We start from the raw sequence: 21,406 nt of genomic DNA on the forward strand, positions 1-21,406 counted from the left end.
AATCATGCGGCCTAATGGTAACTGGAGTAAATAAATAATCTTCCCTGCAGACCATGGCAGGAGAACAATAACAGCGTCGTTGTGTTCACATTTCGTCTGCGTTGTTTTATCGCTGAAACGTCGAAGACCAAAATGCGCACAGACATCATGAATTATCTCCTAATCGGTCTTATTAAATTACACACAAGCATCTCTAAATGCTGCTTAAGATAATTAAGGAGAAACGTTATCAGCGATCGCGTTCTATTGGAAACATCAACTAATGCGAATCTCCATGTTGGGCTGGACTGAAAAACTACTTGGAAGGTGTCAACACAAGTCCGTCGTTCGTGCTCTTCATCTGTCGGAATGCTGCGACGAAGAAGGAAGAAAAAGAAGAAGAAGAAGACGAAGAAGAAGAAGAAGGGTCCGATTCTCTCTAAATAAATTAGTCGTTGAAATCTCCCATCGGGTATTATTTTTCAGAAGCCGAATGGTAGCCAGGTACGGATCCGGTCGTGCCCATAATAAAAGGCCATTCATGGTCACGAAATTCGAACGGGCCAATTATTTTAATGAAAGGAACAGAGATCTTATCGAGTTTCCTAAGGTAATCGCTTTAAATTGATCTAATTTTGTCCCTGTTGCTTCCGTCTTCCGTTGCTCAATGCACCCCCTTTTATCGGAGGAGCGCTGTATTTTGGGCATTTCAATGGACAGTGTCTGTCATTTTGTTTTTCGAAGGGAATGCAAGCAGCCAAAATGGCCTATGGCAATGGTTCTCTTCTACAGGGTGTAACGCGGAGATATTTCAGGGGCCGATAGTACTCCGCGAAATAATAAAAAAATGTTAATAGACCCGTGGTGGAAAACGCACCACCTTCGGTATACAGGGTGGCAAAGTAAACATTTTTTTGCTCATATTTTGCGATTTTCTCGCGTGTGCCTTGAGTTAAATTTTTAAATATGCAAAACGTCGTAATCCAAAACAAAATTATTAAAATGGCTGAGATTCAGCTGTGGCATCATAAATTACAGACCGGACTGTGTAGACTGGACTTTCTTAATTTGCATCGATTGATATTTTTTTCTATTAATACGAAAACCGTGATAAATATGAAAATATTGCAAGAGACCAAAAAGCTGGAAAGTTGACGGATGAACATGAATTTAGTATCAGAATTCGTACAGGGTGTCTCAAAAAAAGATACTAAACGTAAAATTGCATATAGCCCCAAAAAAACCATAATGCCCTGTAGATAGACATCGACGATGTTGACATCCTTCCTTGAGGATCACAATAGCGTTTTTTTTTATTGGAAAAACTGTATCATTTTTAACATAAGTTTTTAAGTGATTTTATTTTATGTCCCACTTTTCTGTTTAATTAACATGATTTTTTGTTTTAAGCTTGTTTCGCTGCAACGCGCTTTTATTGCCTTTCTGTTTTCTTGTTTCCATTTTTCTTTTACGTGATCCTAGTCTCTCTACTGCTTTCTCCATTTATTTTCGTTTCTATTTATTTTAAAATCCTTTTAAACTCTTATAATTTAATTTTTTGCGTACTCAAAAATCTATTTTCGATCTTTGCCCTTTCGGGTTAAATCGACTTAATTTTTCAAGGTTTGGAACGTAAATATTTTCGGTTTTATCGATTTGCCTCAGTAGTTCTATTCTATATCACCTCTTTTGACTTTTGTTCTTTCTATGCATGATTTATTTTGTTTGCCTATTCCGAGTCATTGTCCTTGCCCCTTAGTCTTATACGCAAGATATAATTTTCTCTTTTCCTATTTTTGTAATCTTCATCGCGTTTTTGTATACATATTTTATACTATTTTTTACTTAATTATCGTTGACATTGGTCAAATAAATTTTCAGCCAATTTAATTTAAAACTTGGTACCATGTAAAGATACGGTACCATTGCATCGAAACTACATTTCCAGTCTCACCAGACCTTCCTCAATATCCTAATGTCCCAACTTTTGGCATCTATTATCTACAGAATAGGCACCTTTTGTCGGTCCTATTGTTCATCTTACACGTATATAGATAACAATTATCATTTTTTCTTCTTTTTAGATGCGGTTTAAGGACAAGTTCCGCAGGAACCTGACCGCAATGCTCCATTTCGTCGTCCTCGGCATCTTCACCATCAACCACCAGTCACAAGCGGCGCGAAAACCTTTCGTCAATGGAACTTGGATGTAAGTACCCTGCGTCAGTTCCCGAACCTCACAAAAACTGCGAACTATCGAGAGAAAGTAAGATTTATGGTTCCCATCAGGCTGGTGTTTTTCGCTATACCTTCAATACGATCATCGATTTCTATTTCACAAAGTCTCGAAGCGGCCTCTCATTGCACTTAGATCAATCTTTAATTAGGCGCAGCGGACATATTGAAGTACCTCGGTACCGCTCTTTCCGAGAATTAAACGTTGCGTTATTAACGAATCGAGATTTAATAATGCGATTCCGTGAAGTTTGCACTTCGACGATTAAAGTCCCATGTTGCCATAATGGGTGTTTGTTGACCAAGTAGCTCAGTTTTAGAACCTCCATATCTATGTAAATCCGGCTTTAGGATGGAATACCTTGAATCCTGGACATAATTAAAAGTTGAACGTTACGAGTTCTATTCAATTTTCCTCATGATAAGAATTCATCGCTCTTGCTACATTGGTATGCTCAATAATTATACAGTATTGCTTGACTGGCCGTGAAAAATAGAGAATTAAGGATGCATATTATCAACGTAAAAACTCCTGATGATGGGGCTATTACGTGAACGTCTCTATACGAATTTGCCCTTTGGTGTACTTTGATTGATGATTATGATTAATGCCAGAAGCACATTACTCCTAAATTTCTGTATAGTAATTATCAAATTTCGACGTAAATCGAGTAGTCTATTTTTTTCGTTATATAGTTTGTCGCATTTGCGAAAGATTTGATCGTGGAAAACTGCAGGAAGCGTGAAAATAGGGAAATGTGAAGTTGATTTGGTAATGGCAATAATTGTAGCTAATCAATTCGTATATGGTAAACTCAACCCAGCCGTCAGCAATAAATCTCCAGAATATTTGCTTAGTATATTTTTTGAAAGTCGATTGAGGAATGACAATGATCAATTTACAGTTTTGCCAATTTAATTGCTCTGACTAGCTTAGATTTTTGCTTCGTTCTTAATTAAACTATATTTTTTTTGTATTTCTTCCAGTCTCCTCCCTCTTACGTTCTGAGCGAAGCAGCACCAAGACCATTAGGACTTTCGTGTCGTCTTGAATCTGTCACAAGAATTTTTGTCTTCTCTCTTGTCCCTTTTTTTCTCGATGAAATCAGTTCTTATAATTTCGTCTGTTTTTCTTGTATCGTAGCTGCTTTCATCTTCCTGTTCTTCTGGAGTGTGTTCTGTTATGGATACTTCACTTCGTGCATGCAAAAAGCACCCAGTTATTTTCAAACACAATATTTTCGCATGAAGGTTTCTTGGTTTATTAATTCCTTGATATGAATCTTTCTTTACTTTCCATTCATTTTACGTTCTCTTCACATGTGCATAGCTTCGAAATGATCTTCGTGTTCGTACATCTGCCTTTCTTTCGTATGGAAGGGATGCTAACCTTTCACTTCTCCTTTTTTTATCATGGCGCTTCTTTTCTTTTGCGTTCTTATCCATCGCTCTTCTCCTTTCTTTTTCTCAATTGGTTCGCATTTTGTTCAGCTTTCAGTGCTCTAAATGTCTTTGTTTGCGTTTTGAGACGATCTTCCTCTGGTTTTTCGTGTTTCACATCTCCCCTTTCATGTCCGACTAGCCTGCTTCTGGAAATCGCTAAGCAACAGTTTCTTCTCAGGTTTCCACTGTTTGTCGGTTATTTTGCTTCGTTCCTTTTGCACAGACAAGATATTTGCGTTTTGTCTTAACTTTAAAATAATTTTCTGGTTCGCCTCTGGTTTTTAAGCATAAAAATTTGTAATGCTTCACGATAAGCTACAGCTCCACTTACATTAAGTTAAAAAAATATATATAAAAATATCTCGTCTAGTACGTGCGTGGTTTTGAACCAAAGCACGAATTTTTCATGTCAACTGAGCAACTATAGTGCCAGGCACAAAGCAGTGGCGTGATTCTTTGATTCGATTCCTGAAGTTAATCTAAATCTTCATTTACAATGAGTTGCATTTACAATAATGCTTTCTTCCGAGCATCTAAATCATCGAGGATCGAGGCTCAACCATTTACGTGCCTACTCAGAAAACAGTGGCATACTCGTTATTTTTGCATTGTTCTAAAACCTGTTCCTTCGTCCTGAAGAACATGTTCGTGTGTTGAGCTTGTTTTATAAATAAAAAATTAATTAATATATATTTTTTTGCTTGGGTCTGCAAAACCATTCGCGCCTAATATAGCACAAATTGGCCACATTCGAAAGCGAAAAAAATAATTAGATGTATGTAAAAATCCTTCCCAAAATATTGACTCAAACCATCGAAAAACCCATTCAAGTGTGTTTAGGTTTCTCTTTTCGAATGCAAATGTGTGCATGGGCGCATTATTAACCGTTTCATTAGTTATTTTAGCAATTTCCTAATTGTTCAGTTAGTGTTCCTCATAACATCATCGAAAATAAATATTTGCTTTTGTTAAAATGTTTGAAGAAATGTGTGTCACAAAGCTGTTTGGATTCGTTTCGGGTCTCAGACAAAAATCTGAAGAAAATTAATCATTGAGCTACCACAGAAGAAATGGTATTAAATTACGCTGTCACAACGGTTGTGTGCTCACCAGCCAAGTAGGCAGAAGAAAGTTTAATCACGAAGATTTAAAATTCCATTACAGCGTTGATGTATGTAATAAAGGAGCAGGATGATAGAGATGTTGCAAAAGCAATCGGTACCTTCATATAATCATAAACACGCACAAACCCCAACACACACTCATTTTACGCACAAATGGACCGAATCTGCTTGTTTACATCTTAGTTTCCATGGCGGACACAATGAGTTTACGATCAGCGGGCGTTGTTATATTTTTACGGCCGTCGCCAAGGGCGACGGGCCGTAAAGTAAAAATTCTTGCCCGTTAATTTTTTAACCACCCGTAATCAAATAACTGGGCATAATATTGTTCTAGTTCGTAGGTACCCCAAGGCGAAAAAACGATTACTCCCTTGACTGAATAAAGTTAAACTCAGCCTTCGGCCGCTTTCGTAATCTTCTTCTTTCAGCCCTCTGCACGTAAATAACTATTACCGCACTGGGATTGGCCAATATTTATTAAGACGTTCCTGGTACTCAATCATTAGTACCATCAAAAGTCGCCTTTAGTGCGTGCATGCAGAACTTAATTTTAGACGATACTTGTGTCTTCGTGTGCATGTTACAGGCTGGTTATTAAGTTAATGGTTTCCCTGTATCTATTTATACCTCCTCGAGAAATATTTTTCCACTAGCATTTATTTCTTGGTTTGGGTTTACGATTGGTAGCGTTTGATGGGTCGCCTTCATACTTGAAAACCCTTTCAAAATTTCTAATTTAACGCTGATAATACTATGGTGCCTTTAACTAATCGGTTAGCTGCCGGCTGTGAATTACGATTTGGATGGAATACCCATTTCTAAGACAGTAAATGTAAAATTTATTCACTGTCAAAGTTCTCGTAGGTGAAAGGTTTTGGTCAACGTTACTATTTAACCACGCGGCCTTATGGGTCCATAACTCGAAATCCTTTTAGTAGATTGTGAGTCTTGAAGAAGGAAGAAACCGAGCCAGGCCTAACAAGGCTTATCTGTCCATCAAAATACATCCTAGTATTATTTTACACATCCTAAATCCTCTACAGTGCGTGTTCTTTTACGTTACCTAAAACATGATTGTGTTCGCTGATATGTCGGCCCATGAATGGGTTTTGTGTATCTCGAGAACTGGTAGGTATTAGTTTCAGTAATCTGGTTATCGTTTAAAAACCGCTTTCTGCCTTTTGGCCGACTAATTGGGGATTAGCGGTTCGACTTCCTGCGCCAAAGGAAAACATTGTTTGAATGGAAAAAACGCACATCTCGTCATTTCTCTGGGAAAACTCATTCAGAAAAATGGCGATGGGCACGAAAATCGGAGTTACTGCCTCACGCTTTCCTTCTGTATTGAACCAATCTTCTGGTCTTGGACTCACCTAAAGTATACGGGGTGTAACCCATCATCGTGGAGACATTTCACGGAGCGATAGGACTTTGAAAAATATTCAAAAAAACGATAATGGAGTTATGGTCAAAAATGCGCCATTTCCGATGTACTGAATGAAGGAGTTCACATTTTTTCTCATACAGTGAAAATCAAACTGAGTGGATACACGGAGAGCTAGTGGCACAAAAATACTCACTAGAAAAAATACCTTTTTTCGTTGTAAGCAAAGCTCCTTTATGAACTTCCGGATGTAAAGTTTATGAGGATTCAAAATTCATAGATACGCGCCATTACTGCTTTTTAAGCGTCAGTTCCATCAAGCAAAACTCGTGCTTTGATTGCTCAAAAGCGACAAGAGAAGTTTTCACGATATTTTGAGGACTTTCCTGAAGTATTTGCAGATAAATATTTTAGATCGGTTTCTGGATTGAGACAAACGAGCCACGCGACAGCCTTTTGCGGAAGATTTTAATTTTACTTGTCATCTCTATCAGCAAAAATTGTTCTTTTCCTCGCTAGCCTGAACTAACCCGATCACCAGAGCCTGCTCCAAATTTTCCAAGGCATATTCAATATTTCTCCAAAAGAAAAAGCAGGGGAAGGGGCCGTAGTACCTGCGCGTGTGAAGGGATGAAACGCGAGGCAGATTTGTTTGACGAGGAAATGTTAGAATTGTTGTGAACGAAGCAGAGGAAGTACTTCAATCGGAAAGGAACAGGAAAAGAAGTGGAACTCGTTGCAACTTTCGGAAGTCCCGAAGTTCGAGATACGCTGATGCGATCTAGGCAGGAAGCACTGTCGCATGGGATAATCCAAGAGTAATTAAGAGAGACGAGATTTCATTTTGTCAGTTTTCCTTGTACTTGTTTATCATCATTATTTCACTCCTAATCAGCTAATTATCTCCAAATGATAAATCGTAGTACGCACTCCGCTTCCCACTGGACTCAAATACTCGTAACAGCATTAAGTTGCTTAAAATTCCAAGTGATTTATATCTCAAAGATGCTTTTGATCGATAAAGAGAGTGGCTATTAATGTTGTTCCCAATTAGATTTATCCCGCAACGACTTTCAATCCATCTAGATATTTTAAACACCCGGGAGTAATTTGGTATAACGACATTTATAAATGTTAAGACACGACAAAAATGGCCGTTTGTAATTTACGCTCGATGCCAATTACCTTTACTTTTGGTCCCATATTAATAATTTATAGTGCATATATTTTAATTACCGTGTAACATGTGTATTATTGAACCTAAAAGGTTATATGCTGGTTGGCCTAGTTGCGTCACTACAACCGGGTGGGTCGCATTAGCTACGCCTCTATACGTGTATATATATATATATATATATATATATGTATACATATATAAAAAAAAAAAATTAAATCACTTTTCTTGTACTCACGCATCACTAGATAGCAACGATTCGTTATTACGCAAAAACCTTTTCCTTATAGCCCCGCAAGTACGGTTATTACCCAACAATTAAAGCGCTTTACGATGTCAGCTCGGATTCCTTTGTAATACTGTTTTATGACGTCGATGTTGCAAAAGAATTTTTCCAGAAGCCAATAAGAGTTGCCCGTAACTTAATTGGTTGGGATCGCCAATAAAGAGACTTATTTTATTATTTTGCTGCTGTATTAATCTGCAGGTGGCCTGCTTAAGAGCCATCAGCGAAGTAGCACGAAGCAATCAGTACTGAGTTAATTTTTTAATCGTTTACATGTGTATGTGCCTTGCTGTAGGTAAGCAATAAAGGAAAACATCTAGGTTTGTGTACAATGTCCGTAAAGAATTTGTACGGAGGCACAGATGAGGCCGAATTGCGAAAGAGAGAGAATAAAATCGGACTGAATAGCAATGAAGCAAGATGGTCATTGGGGGGGCGGTAGGAGAGAGAAGAGTCAAGGAGAGCAGTAATTGGTAACACAACGGAGAACAAAAAAAAACTTCTAAAGAACTGTAAAGGACCCCTCAAATCAACCCCGAGTTGGGACAGAAATTATTGGTCGCATAGTCTCACATGTCGGCCTCACTAGCCGTCCCACTAGCGGCCTCATTAGCTGTAAAAGAACGGCTGCGTCCCATCCCAACCCTGCTGAGCTGACTTCCAATATTGCTGTTATTGAAGAACGTTTCAATTAAATATTAAATTATGTAGCTAGTTGACTATGTAAAAAGTGCTGCATTGAACCTCAATAGCATTAACTCTGACCAACGAGAGTGCAAACATCAGGGTCCTGCAGAGTACCGGTTGAAAAGGATCGAAACCCATTTGCGAAAGACGATGTCAGAGATTTTGAAAGGAAAAGTTTGGGAAGATTTTTCCTCAGGTTGCTAAGAATGTTTGGTTGCTACGGATTCAGAAATGGATAGTAATGGCGAATATTTTCGAGGTACTTCGTTGCACTACTTCCGAAGAGAAAAAACGCAACACAGAGGTATAAAAAGTTGTGTGATGGCGAAGCTGCTGAAGACAAAATGAACGCTTTGATAGAACAGGTTGGTCGATTGGCCATATGGGAAAGTGCTGGCAGTCTAAAGGTATCAAAATCAAGCGTTGGTAAACTTTTGAAACAAATTTGATACGTTAGTAAACTCGATACCACAGGAACTTCAGGTACTCTCTAAACGAGACGAGAGTAACCTGTTTTTGCAACGTATAACAGAGGGTGAAAAATGGATTGTCTACAGCAATGTCTTATGTAAAAAACCTTGAACCAAGCGTAAGAAGCCAGCCCACGACACTCCAAAAAGGATACTCACCAAAGAAAAGTTCTCCTCTGATGGCATTACAAAGATGTTTTGATCTTTCGATACCACTTACCAGTTTGACCGCACCCTAAAAATGTCTAAAACTTGCATGAAATGTATCGTCCCGTCCACCCTATTCTCCAGACCTATCACCATCCGACATCATCTGTCTCGATCGCCGCGCAAGATCGTTAATGGAAACCCCCATGCGACTGATGAAAATACAAAAAGTGCTTGAGCCAGTTTAGTGCCGAAAAATAATCCACTTTTTATGAGGGTGAGATCATGAAGTTGCCCCGAAGATGGAGAGATTGTTGGACACTCATCCAATTCGTCATGTTTCACTTGCATTTCGGTCTACAATATATTAGAGGATTAAAAGATTAAAACTCATAAATCAGTCAAGTTAAGGGTTGATCTGGTTTGACCGTGGGAATTATGGAAAGGAATGCACACGTCACTTATAAACGTTGAGATTGACCATGTCCTTCGCAGAGTCAATGTGTTAAAATGTTAACTGCAAAAACCTTTTAAGGTTTACCTTTAAATCGTTTAGACTAAAACTCGAAATTCGTTGGAGCCAACTAATCAGCGTTCTGATTGGTCAATCAGAACAAAGCAGGCAGATACCAAACCCTGCTCATTTTCTCTCCAGGGATTTCCCACGATTGGAAATAGTTCGCGACTTGTGCTGAAAGATAATTCTCCACATTTTCCTCCTAATTCAGTCTTAATTTGTTGTTGTGCCCAAGTCACACACAAGAAGTAATCACTTTGATTTTATTATACTGTGTGACGTAGAAAAAAGAACACTTCGTAAAAATTGTTTTGTTTTAATAATGTTTGTATATGGAAATACAAGAAATGAATAAATTTTCAGCCATATTTATCAATGTATTTACGAGTTTTTAGGAATTTTAGTTTTTTTTTTACTATAAAAATAGCAATAAAATAGCAACAATATGACTGCGGAATATCATTTATTGTGTGCTTAGAAAGTGCTCTTATATTAATCAAACATGGCCACACGCAGAACGCAGCGAATTCTCATAAGTTGAGCGAGTTTGAGAGAAGTCGAATGGTGGGTCCACGAGGGGCGGATCGGTCACTTAGGGAAATCGTCACCAAACTGAACCGTAGTATAAACACTATAGTAGCATGGTTCCAAGAAGAGCAAACATGCAGAAGTAGAGGTACTGGGCAATCCCGAAGAGTTACAGGACGCCAAGATCGCAGTCTTCGAATTATGGCTCTAAGAGATAGGTTCGTCTCGTTGAGGACACTGGCAGATCAGCGGTTTGCTGCGTATAGAAAGTCCATTAGGATTCGAACCATTTATGGCCGGATAAGAATTTTTGGACTCATTTCCTACCATTTCAATTTTACGTTAGTCCTCACCTTAAATCAACGTCAAAATCGACTGCATTGGTGCAGAGATACATTGGAATCCGGAATGGAATAATATCGCGTTTAGTGACGAATTCAGATTTTGTTTGAGTATGCATGGTGGCAAGAAGAAGACGGGGTGAAAGACAGGATCCTCATTTTACAATGCAGAGACGTGTCCATCAGACTGTTGGGGTAATGGTTTGGGGCGCTACTGCACATGATACCAAGTCACCATTAATTTTCGTTAGAAGCAGTATGACAGTCCAACGACCCCCCTAAGAAGTATTGCATTCTCATCTCGTGCCTTATCTGGAAATACTTGTTAATTCAGGTTTCCAGCAAATCACTATACGACCCCATGTGGCTAAACTGGACTTCTTTCAACAAAATGCAATGAATTTGCTATTTTGCCCACCTCGATCTCCAGGCCTCTCACCGACTGAACATGGACAAGATATCGTAGGTGGAAGGTTGCATAAGTCACCCCATCCCCTACAGAGCCTAGCGGCGCTATGTCATGCTCTGCAGTTGACCTGGAAAGAGATCCCCCAAGAGGACGTCAACCACCTGATTAGATCCATGCCTAGACCTGTACAGAAACGTGCAAGACACTGAAGAGGACTGACAAATTATTAATGTTTTTTTGGTTTTTAACGATTAAATTTGATCAATTTCTTAATGAGATATTTGTTTTAGCGTAAGAAACGCGCGCACTAAAAATTATTTAATTGAGACCATCTTTACGGGGTGTCCTCTTTTCTATGTCACGCAGTATACAGACGATTGTTGAAGTTAACGGTAGTGTTTTTCCTTGGTTATCGTACTGATTTCCGTGGCGGTATCCACGTACAAAATGATACCTGGTGTCGGAAGGCCTTTCCTGAAGACTCCGGCAAAATGTTATTGAACTGGATTGTTCTTGAATTGGGCAACGTGTAACTTAACAAACTTATCATTTTTAGTGGAAAAAATTTCTTCCATTTACGATGGAAAATGCGCATGTCGTGGTCAACCCAGTACATAAAGTATGTATCATTTTTGACTATCATGATCCACCGGAAGCAGAAAACATCCCATAAAATCCAATCTTTGTTTTAAGACGTAGCACATTTCAAAGCCAAACATTATTAAAGACTTGAAAGGAGCCGCTCTCGCATTCTCTCTGTCCGAGCCGCGATAAAGGGGTATTAAAAATGCCTTTAGTGAAGTTTATTATATTTGTGCCTTAAGTGCATGATTTGAGCTTAAAGGGGAATTGCGAAGGCATGCGAAATTCCCATCGAAATGTATGGCCACCAAGGGCCGAATCCGGCTAAGAGGAACGTCCATAAATCTTTGTCTAATACCCAGATATCTTATCCCAATTGCTAAGATATATTGCTACATTTAAATTAGTCAGGGAAATTTATCGTCCATATTTTAATCTAGAAGAAAAACGCGTTTCACTGAAATCCAACTGTTCTTGGCTTTTTGCTGTGACCGTCACTTTTTGAAGAATTTCTGCACTATTTGTATCGATACAAGACAATTTCGAATTAATCACTTTGTTGCCTTAGAGAAATTCATTTTGCTGAGAACGAACAGGCACTATACGTCTTCACCTACAAAAAGTGTTACATATTCCTACATACGCCTTTTTTGGAATTCCTGCAAGGCGATAATCTCCTTTTACAGGGAACGTCCGATTACGATACTGGAGCTTGTAGACGTTCAAAGAGGAGAAAATGTCTTTTTAAAAAACCATTCATTAAACCAATAATCTAAAATCGGATTTAGACGCGGCTCGAATAAGATCTATCTGAAAGATATACGACGCCTTATAGAAAGTTAATATTTAATCCTTTAAAGTGATCTGACAATGGAACTAGAAACGAAAAAGGAATTGCTTTAACGGGGATATCTGATAAGTTTGTAAAGGTCTTGAGAAATATATTGGTCATCGATATCAGGAAATGGGAGTAATACAGACCTGATAAAATGTGTGTAAAGAGACATAATGAATACTTCTTTTGCGGCATGGGAAAATCACACAAATGGAACTATGATTCAAATTTAACGAAGCAGATCGGCAATACCTTTTTAAGGGGGATCAAAGTGAAGGCGAGAAGCTTCAAAAAGGCGACACCTCTTTTGAAAACAAAAGTTAACGCTGAAGAGCATTGAAAAAGAAGCGAGAATAATTGGAAAGAGATTGCGAGCAGTACTCTGGAAAATCTGCATGGGTGTGAATAGAGCCGTAGGTTTATAAGAAAGTGTTGCAGGAGCTCTTATGAAGCAAGAAACTTCTACCACTGTTGAATTGAATTCACATTTCCTCCGCACCCCTTGCGAATTTGGTCCACTGTATGCGTTCAGTAAATACAATTTGAACTATTTCCCGACACTGAACGATGGCTCCGTGCCCTATTTTCAAAAAAATAATGGAGCTATTCAAGTGAGTATGAATCATGTGACAACTAGGAGTATAATGTGGCGAATTCAAAGATAGAAACGTGGTATAGTAATAATTTTAGAAAATTAAAATTAAACCTTCGTAATTAGGGTCAATTCTCAACAGCCCCAAAAGGACCTTTACGGTGTAAACATTTTAAATTGTAGTTAAAATTGCGCTACATTTGGTCAACCCAGCGTGCGCACGCCTGTTCCGCCAATGGTGAACCAGCGCCACTCGACCATCCAACTAAATGATCATGTTTCTCTCGCAAGTTTGAAACTCATTACGATTCTTCGTCTATGGGTTATTTGGAAGGTTTTCCTGAATTTTCCAAATTTTCTTCTGGTTTGATACGTTTTTTCGCTCATGTGGAGACACGGGTAATTTATTTTCCTAATCCCTAGGAATATCCAATGTCTAACGGTTAATTTGGAAATGAGTTTAACTTCATTTTTACTATGTCCGGTTTATATGAACCTCTGCGCGTTTAGGTGCACCACTGGGTGGTACCGACATATTTTAGCTCATATCGCGGACTGCATCTGCATAGTTGCAGCCTCGGCAATAAGACGGACACTAAACTTACAGATAACAAGGAAAAACATAAATTCCGCCTTTAATTGAAGAACAAGTGTGTATATTTCCAGTCATCGACACGAACCATGCAAATGCTTATCATAAATTTGGATTTCCAGTAATTGCTTATGCGTTGTTTCAGACGAATGGGCATGGTAATAGACGAAATGATGCAAAACGACCAAGGACCTCCTTCGTGCAAGACCTTGCCAGGTTTGAGCCCTGGTCAAACTAGATTTTGTCAGCTCTATCTTGACCATATGAATTCTGTGGCAATGGGGGCGAAGCAGTCTTTGAATGAGTGCAAGCACCAGTTTCAAAATCGCCGGTGGAATTGTTCAATTTTGGATGATATCAACGTATTTGGACCCATGATTACAATTGGTAAGTTGTGCGGAAATTGGAGCTGCAGCTTAATGGAAAATTGGGAACAATCAATCATACTGTAGCTACTATTTGCTTATCAATAACCAAACTTAAAAGCAGCTTTCTATATTGCCTTCTCATCCCCAGAGGCGTAGCAACATTTTCTTCCTCAGGCAAAAATTTAACACTCTCATAATTCACGTGAATGGTACCATTTTAGCTGAAGAACAACATGGTTTGCGATAATTAGCCGTCGTGGTACTACCTGCAGCAATCATGCAGATATAATTCTTAAATTACCGTCGGAAAGGAATATCTATATCTATCAGGCCGAAGGTTCCCTGTAATCACGGCTTTTAATGTCGGAACCATAATTTTTCCCATAGCTGGTACTGCCGGTGCTAGGCGGTCTAGAGAACCGTTAGGCCCAATTTAACCTTCTGAACGTTCGGTACCACGGTTTGATTGCAAGGTTCAGATCGTACCATGTGGGAGGATATTCCTGGGTTCTCACTGAGAATTCAACTCATGGGTTGATCATTATTCTCAATATTCTTTTGAACATTTAGTGAGTGCCGATTAAGATGACTTGGCGTTTTCTGCAAATCCCATTAGAATACTCTCACATTATTCCTTCTGTGTGCCCTTTCAACGCTCGTCGAGGTTACTTAGAGAATTAATTGGGTTCATTTTCTCAGAAGCTATTAGACTGTTGTTGGAATTTTGTTAACGTTCAGTGGTAATATAAGGAGTGGATCGAAAACCATCTATAAGTTTCAAGCAATATGCATGAAATATGCCTGAATTTTAACGCAATTCTCCAGGAAAAAACACGAGCGAACGTAGGTCTTGAGCGGGCGTAGCGCGTGAGCACACGTAGTCCGTGAGTGCACGTAGGCCATAAACAACTTTTTCTGATCCAGATTGCACGAATGCTTATTGATTTAAAATTGCCTAGAATTTTCGATTCACGAGCTATATACGGGGAAGAGTTTCGTGAACGTGTTTATGCCTCCTTCGGACATGTGATGGGCGAAATTCTCAGTGATGTACCCTTAGATGGTTTCATGACGTTTTTTTTTCAAATTGTCCTCAAACATGCCCAATTGTAAACCGCACAGCTCCGTGTCCTTTCCACTTTAAATTTTTCGCCGCATAATCCTTCAGAGTCTGATACTCATTTAATATCCTGCAACATTGTTGTTATTAGTCGAGGATTAGCTGCTGCCTATTAGCTCCCTCATCGGCCAAATGTGCCCTAGATTAGCCATTCATCCCTGCCTAAAGATGAAATATTGCCCTGCAAATCCCTACACCCAAAAGCTTATCTCCTCTGCAAGCGAGAATGAAATATGGCTGTTTGTTTCGGACACGTTAAGCCTTCAATATATGCATACAAAACCTCTAATTCCCAACACTTACACCCCGGAACATTAATATACAAATCACGCCTTGTTATTTGGCACAAAATCGTCGTTTATCATAATAAAATTAAGCTCTAAAGCCCCTTCTACACGTTCACTTTCGAACGATTTGCATAATAACCAGATTTCGAGCACCAGTACTCATCGCGGATGATCCGATTACGGAGCTTTTGTTCCATCCTTTGATGTTCACCTTTTTTGCGACTTCCATTCTGTTTGGAGCTTTTAATTGGATTAAGCTGCATCCCTCTCTTTTGCAGGCCAGACTACCCCTTTACGTGTAAAGTTGAATTAGTCAAGGTTGGTGGTGGAGATCCAGGGTCAAAATGAAAGATGTTGGGTAGCGAGGAACCGTGAAGAGGGCAAAAATAATGAGGCATGCGAGCCCAACGGTATCAAAATCGGACTCAGAAACAATAAATAATGAATAGGCAACGGAAGATCGTCCACCCAGATTTCTCAGAAAGAGATTAAAAAATTTGGCTGAAAAGGTTGATTAATATGCGATTGGACGAACGATGACAAGAAGAAACGGGGACAAAATAAAGCAAACGAATCACAAAATACGGTGCCCATCGCGGTCTATTTATCTGAAAGCTTTATTGCACCTCTCGGTCCTAGATGTTCGTAGAACAATTACCAAGACATACAAGTTGATATAATGGCCTCGGGCAAAAAACGCGGAAAAGCCAATGTTATTATACGTTCCTTCAGATTGGTAGGCAGGTTATTGTTGGATTATCGCTGCGAGTGTTTATATTATTCTTCCTAGGATTGCATCGATCATTTACCGTTTTCCATTCTAACTTCCATATTATGAGCGATTTCACGGTTCGTTTTAATCGTGCGTGGACGGAAAGCTTTACGATTCAATTTGGGCTCGCAGGAGGACGCATTACTGTAATCAATCATCATTTTCTGTGAAGAGATTTGCCTTAAGAGGCATTAATTTTAAATTGAAGCCTTTAAAACTTCTTATTTGTTCCAGCTAGCAGGGAAACCGCATTCGCCCATGCGTTGGCTTCAGCAGGAGTCGCCCATTCCATAGCCAGAGGCTGCAGGGACGGACAGCTGACCTCTTGTGGATGCTCGAGAATGGATCGGCCCAAAGATCTGAAAAAGGAATGGGTCTGGGGAGGGTGTGGGGATAACTTGGAGTATGGATACAAGTAGGTAAATTTACCGCTGCTCCATTCCCGATCCTAAACTTACAACTTTGATAAACGATCATTTTCAACGTCAATAATTTCTTTAATTATTTTACAGTTTGCAAGTTTAAGATTTAGCGTGCAGTGAAGTATCACTTCCGCACCCGTGAAGAAAATTACTGCTAAAGTAGCTACAGTACACTTTTTCGATAATTAACCTTAAGTGTTGAAATTGAAATTATTTCTTGATATCAGGCATGAAATTTTTCGAGCTTAAAATCTGAGCTTTTTTGGCGTGCCATGCATTAAGTCCAGAATTTTCAACACGTGCCGAATCGTGATTGACACGTGATGTGCTACATCAACAGCCCCTTTTAGGGACGCCACTGGACTCTGCCGATCGAATGAAATGTATTCTTTAATACTTTGAAGGGTTTAAAAATATTTTTGTTTAAATTGGCTTTTCCAAATAGCGTATCAGGTGGTTTAGAATATTCCTAAACTGAAAACATGACACCCGATTAAAAGCAAGTTGATCCACTGCAATATCACCATTAGGGACTTTCCAGAATTTTGAAAATGAAATGCAGTAATTTTCCCTACATTTTACAGTAACAGTTCTTGGCATGGAAGTTGAAAATTTCAGAGGTGTACTAAGATACTAAGCATTTTCTTAAAATTTTCAAAAACAAAAATTTGCGCGAGTTATTCCACTTCAACTCCTTTTGTTGGGAAACTACCGAAATTTGCTAGTTACGTTACATTTTTCGGTTAAAGCAATTCAACTACCACAGCTTTACCTCCGGAACAGTGAGAAAATATTTTTATTTTGTCATCTAGCTATTGTTTAATCTAAGTGCGATCTATAAGACCCGAAGACTGGTTTGTTGGGTTATTATACGATTGCGGGGTACTTATGTCCGAGTTGCTCCGAACACGCTGACAAGCCGTTTACACTGGTAGTACTTTATAGCCCGCGTGAATTCCCGTTGATCTTTACTGCTACCCACGGTGACGTATTCAATTAAGGCCGGAATTAATAGCCACCACTAGGTTTTAATTGCCGTTATAAATAAGGGGTTTACAATCGAAATAATCGGACCTAGATTGTGCATTGATAAGACATGGGTATGTCTGTGACGGTGCATTTACACCTGCCTTTAAACCGCTGCAATCAGGCTTTTGTCAATCGAAAGTTACGGATGGTTAGATAAGTTATAAAGTGTGAGAAGAAAGGGTTGTAAATGAATTGACAGGTGAATACGAAATCTTATAGTCCCCATAAAGCTCGACTCAATTTCTCAGCTTTTTCAAAGGTGAAATTGAGATAATATTGTAAGACAGAAGAGGAAAAAATGAGGATTTGAAGGAGCATTAAAACACGCGAAAAGAGATAAAGACCGTAAGAACCGATCTTTTTTCGTCGATTTAATTCAATGCCTTATTTGGCAGCTAAATGTGAAAATACATTCATATGCGAAAATGCTCTCGTTTCCAAACATAATCGCTCATCTAAAATAACACTGTTTTCTTTAGTACCTCGCACAAGAATAATAGCACTGGGTGACTGTGTGCAAATACGCTGGAAATTACTCACTCGGAATGACGGGAGTAATATTTCATTTTTTGTCTTTATCTAACCCCATGTGTTAAACACAGATATCATCTGGAATGAGCTGACGACGTTGCCTACCGCTGTAGATGACAGCAATGCGACACAGTGGTGGCAATTCCAAATTATGACAAAGAATATAACTTTTAACATTTCAAGTTGCCTTACGGAATTATTTTTCAAATGTTTTGCGTGCGGTCTCATTTTGAAATTAGTGCTGATTTGGTATCTTCAACGTAATATCGCAATTTAACCATGGAAGCGTGTGTCCTGAAAGACACTCACACCAAGGAACCCACTCATATCGTGAGACGTCCTGAAATCGTCAGTCGCAAACAGATATTTCAATACCGTTAAACATACATTGAGAGCTTCAAAAATAAATGCGACGCCTTGTGGGCAAAGTATGAATAGAAAACTGCCGTTAATTTTTACCTTAAATTTTGATATACATTAATACGGCATGTAGGTTTTGCGGCGCTATTACCGTCTGGCTTTTCAGCTCGAACCTTCGAGAAACAATTTTATACTTCAAAATATGAAAACTAACGAAAACATCACTGTAAAAGTTTATAAATAATCACCATATTTTTAATCTAACGAAACCAATTTTAGTGTAAATATTGGGAAACCTAATATATCTTAGCAACCTCGCACCTACCCGTTTGACATTGATCGTGCATCGTCCTCTCTGTCGCGCTAATGTGCATTCCATTAACGTCACCTATATTACTTTGACCAACGACAAACGCCATGTTGCCATTCATCCGCGATAAATTCCCAGTTCTGCTATGTCGGTTGTGTAGCTATCCCGAACTCTCCATCACCATTGAACTGCCAAAAAAGGTGCAAAAGTGGCACTTTCTTCTCAGTGATTCCCTACATTCTTCCACAACGTGTTTGGCTCCTTTTTTTTGTATGATCAGAATCGTACAAACATTATTACTCTCATGTCTCAAGAATACTGGAAATATTAGTCCTCAAGGTACGTTCTTCTACTTTAGCAGCAGGGGGGTGGTATTTTAAAACGTGAAATACTTTTATGAGAGAAAATCAGCTCATTCCATCGATTTGCCATAATCTCGAAGTCACCGAAAACAAATTTCGTGCCAATTCCGACCTCTTTACCAACAATTTTGCAAGCCATAATGCCCATGCCATGCCGCAAAGGTCAGCCGAAAGGTTCTCTTTTGAGATTTACGTCCTCGCATAAGCCTGCAATCCTTTTATTTGCTTTCCTTTTGAACCAGTTTTTTATTACCTACGTGGCCAGAGCCTCTGGGTGATGAAAAATGCACGTGTTTTTTCATCTTGTTCTCTATAAGTAATTGGTAATTAAGGTAATTGCCGCAATTATCTTAATTGGATTAACTGCGACGCCTTCAGTGGAGTGCAGAAAAAATTAATCGAATGAAACGTATGTCACGTTCGTGGTGTAAAGCCTGCTTGACATACCCTGTACACCCAAAATTTGAATTATGTTGACCACAACACAAGAAGTCTTTTAACATCTTGCTGTGGATTTTATGTGGCTTTGCTGATTGAAAGCGCCATTATGAGTGCTGACATTTTACATATGAGTGTGGAATAGGGAGTGCCAGTAAAACTTCGAGTGAAATTTCAATTAATACAGTTTATTGCATAGGATTTTATCGGCGGTCTGGACAAGCAGGTACTGCCGGTACATTAAACGCGCTTTTCGTAATAAGCAATATGTCGGCATCAATTTAATAATGCACGCGTGAAAACAGATTTTTATCAGCCGTCTTAAAGAACGTTGATATCGATAAGAGATATACCTAGGGAGAGAAGCAGGTTAATTGGGGAAATTCAATTCGAGAATGTGCGTAAACTCTAAGTTCTGCGAGATAAGTAGTTAATTTAAAAATTCACCGAACAAAATCAATCTACTTAAATAGAGCGGAATTCTACGAGTAACGAAGGTGGCGTCTTCTATCTATGGGACACGAGATTATCTAACTCGAGGAATACGACAGAGATGCGTGATTTGAAAACGTAGGGGAAGTTGGTTGTTTAGCTCTATACTTCTGCGAATGCAATGAAATGAACTCTTTTTGAAACGTAAGTTTGCCGAGATGTTTGACGAAACGTGCGCAGCATGGAAAGTCAATTTTCCTAATAGAATTAACTATTTTTAGGCTTAAAAACTGTCTCCACAAATTTTCCTAAAAACCCAAGAACATTAAAAGATTGCGTCTTTTCAGCTTAAAAAACAGGAATTTGGAATGAAAATGTAAGGTGCAAAGTAATTAGTGAAGTAAAAAAATATGGTACAAGTAAAAATGGATTAAATTCGGATAAATTAGAAAAACCAACACAATTTGATAACCCCACGCTGATATGCTTGTCAGCGATCGTGGCGCTCTCTATCGCACCCATATGCACCCGATTGATGGCAGCCATAGTAAGTCATCGAATGACATATGTCATGTTGCCATTTACTGAGAAAAAAATGTAAAATCATAAAACGTTGCGGTTTAAAATAGAGTGATTTTCTGTAATCAGAACCGTTTTCAGTTTTATCCGTTCTAAACTCCTACACAAACACTGAAGACGTTACTTTTCCTTCATACACCGATAAAAATTTGAATAAGGAAGAGAACTATTATAGCCAAGAATATATTGGAAAGATCTCTCTTTTACCAGCCGACACCCAATTCACCTTTCAATGGTTATCGTATTGCAATGGCGGTAAAGTTGGAATACAAGTACATTCGTTTTACAAGACACTTGAAATCCAAAACTTACAACCGCACCAAGCTCATACATACAATTTACATAAAATAGCTTTTCTAGACCCCAAAGCGCGCATTTACAGTTACGAATTCCGAAAAATGTATTAATCTAATACAATGCGTTTATAAATCTTGAAGTTCCACTTTAAATTGTTGGAATACCTCGATGGAATAACCAAACCTTATTGCCTCAGTTGCGTCAAACTTATTTATTGCCCATTGTGCATAAAGGAAACAAGTCATTAACATATTATTTGGAAATTATATTTGAAATTGTACCTTAACAGTGTTTAGATTACATTGGTTTATTGACACACCGGAAAGAAGAAGCAAACATGAAACAATGTGGCCCTTCCCCTTTCTTTGCCTTTCCCAACGCTCCACGGAAAGTCGCTACGTGAACGCGTTTTTTTACCTAACACACGCCGATATCTAACCACCTCCAGTAGAGCTTTATACGACTTCAATCTAACTCCATTCGTCTCGCCGAAACGAACTGATTTGACAATTCGCTACGGGCGAAACTCCCCTGGTAATAAAGTTAAACTAACCCCTGCCTATCTATCACTTTGTCAGGGAGACTAATTGCTGAGCTTTAACTTGCATGTGAGAGATAAATTTGTTTCAGATTCACTCAGAATTTCATTGATGTGCGAGAGAAGGAAAGAAAATTCAAGAGGGGATCCAGAGAACAAGGGCGAGTCCTCATGAACTTGCATAACAACGAAGCAGGACGAAGGGTAAATAGTTTACCTTTAAGGTCGGATGGATC

At 38.8% G+C, this 21,406-nt stretch overlaps 1 protein-coding gene across 1 annotated transcript in view; it reads left to right on the forward strand.

Moving 5' to 3' along the window:
• The window catches only part of LOC136341541 (protein Wnt-5b-like), a 38,079-nt gene that overhangs the window by 7,852 nt on the left and 8,821 nt on the right, over window positions 1-21,406 (forward strand). Inside the window, exons 2-5 of the mRNA XM_066286656.1 lie at window positions 2,064-2,188; window positions 13,471-13,712; window positions 16,107-16,287; window positions 21,263-21,374. Of these exons, the coding sequence (XP_066142753.1) occupies window positions 2,064-2,188; window positions 13,471-13,712; window positions 16,107-16,287; window positions 21,263-21,374 (660 nt within the window). The remainder of the gene's footprint in view (window positions 1-2,063; window positions 2,189-13,470; window positions 13,713-16,106; window positions 16,288-21,262; window positions 21,375-21,406) is intronic.

The sequence above is a fragment of the Euwallacea fornicatus genome, chromosome 10, assembly GCF_040115645.1.
Source record: "Euwallacea fornicatus isolate EFF26 chromosome 10, ASM4011564v1, whole genome shotgun sequence".
NCBI classification, from domain to species: Eukaryota; Metazoa; Arthropoda; class Insecta; order Coleoptera; family Curculionidae; genus Euwallacea; species Euwallacea fornicatus.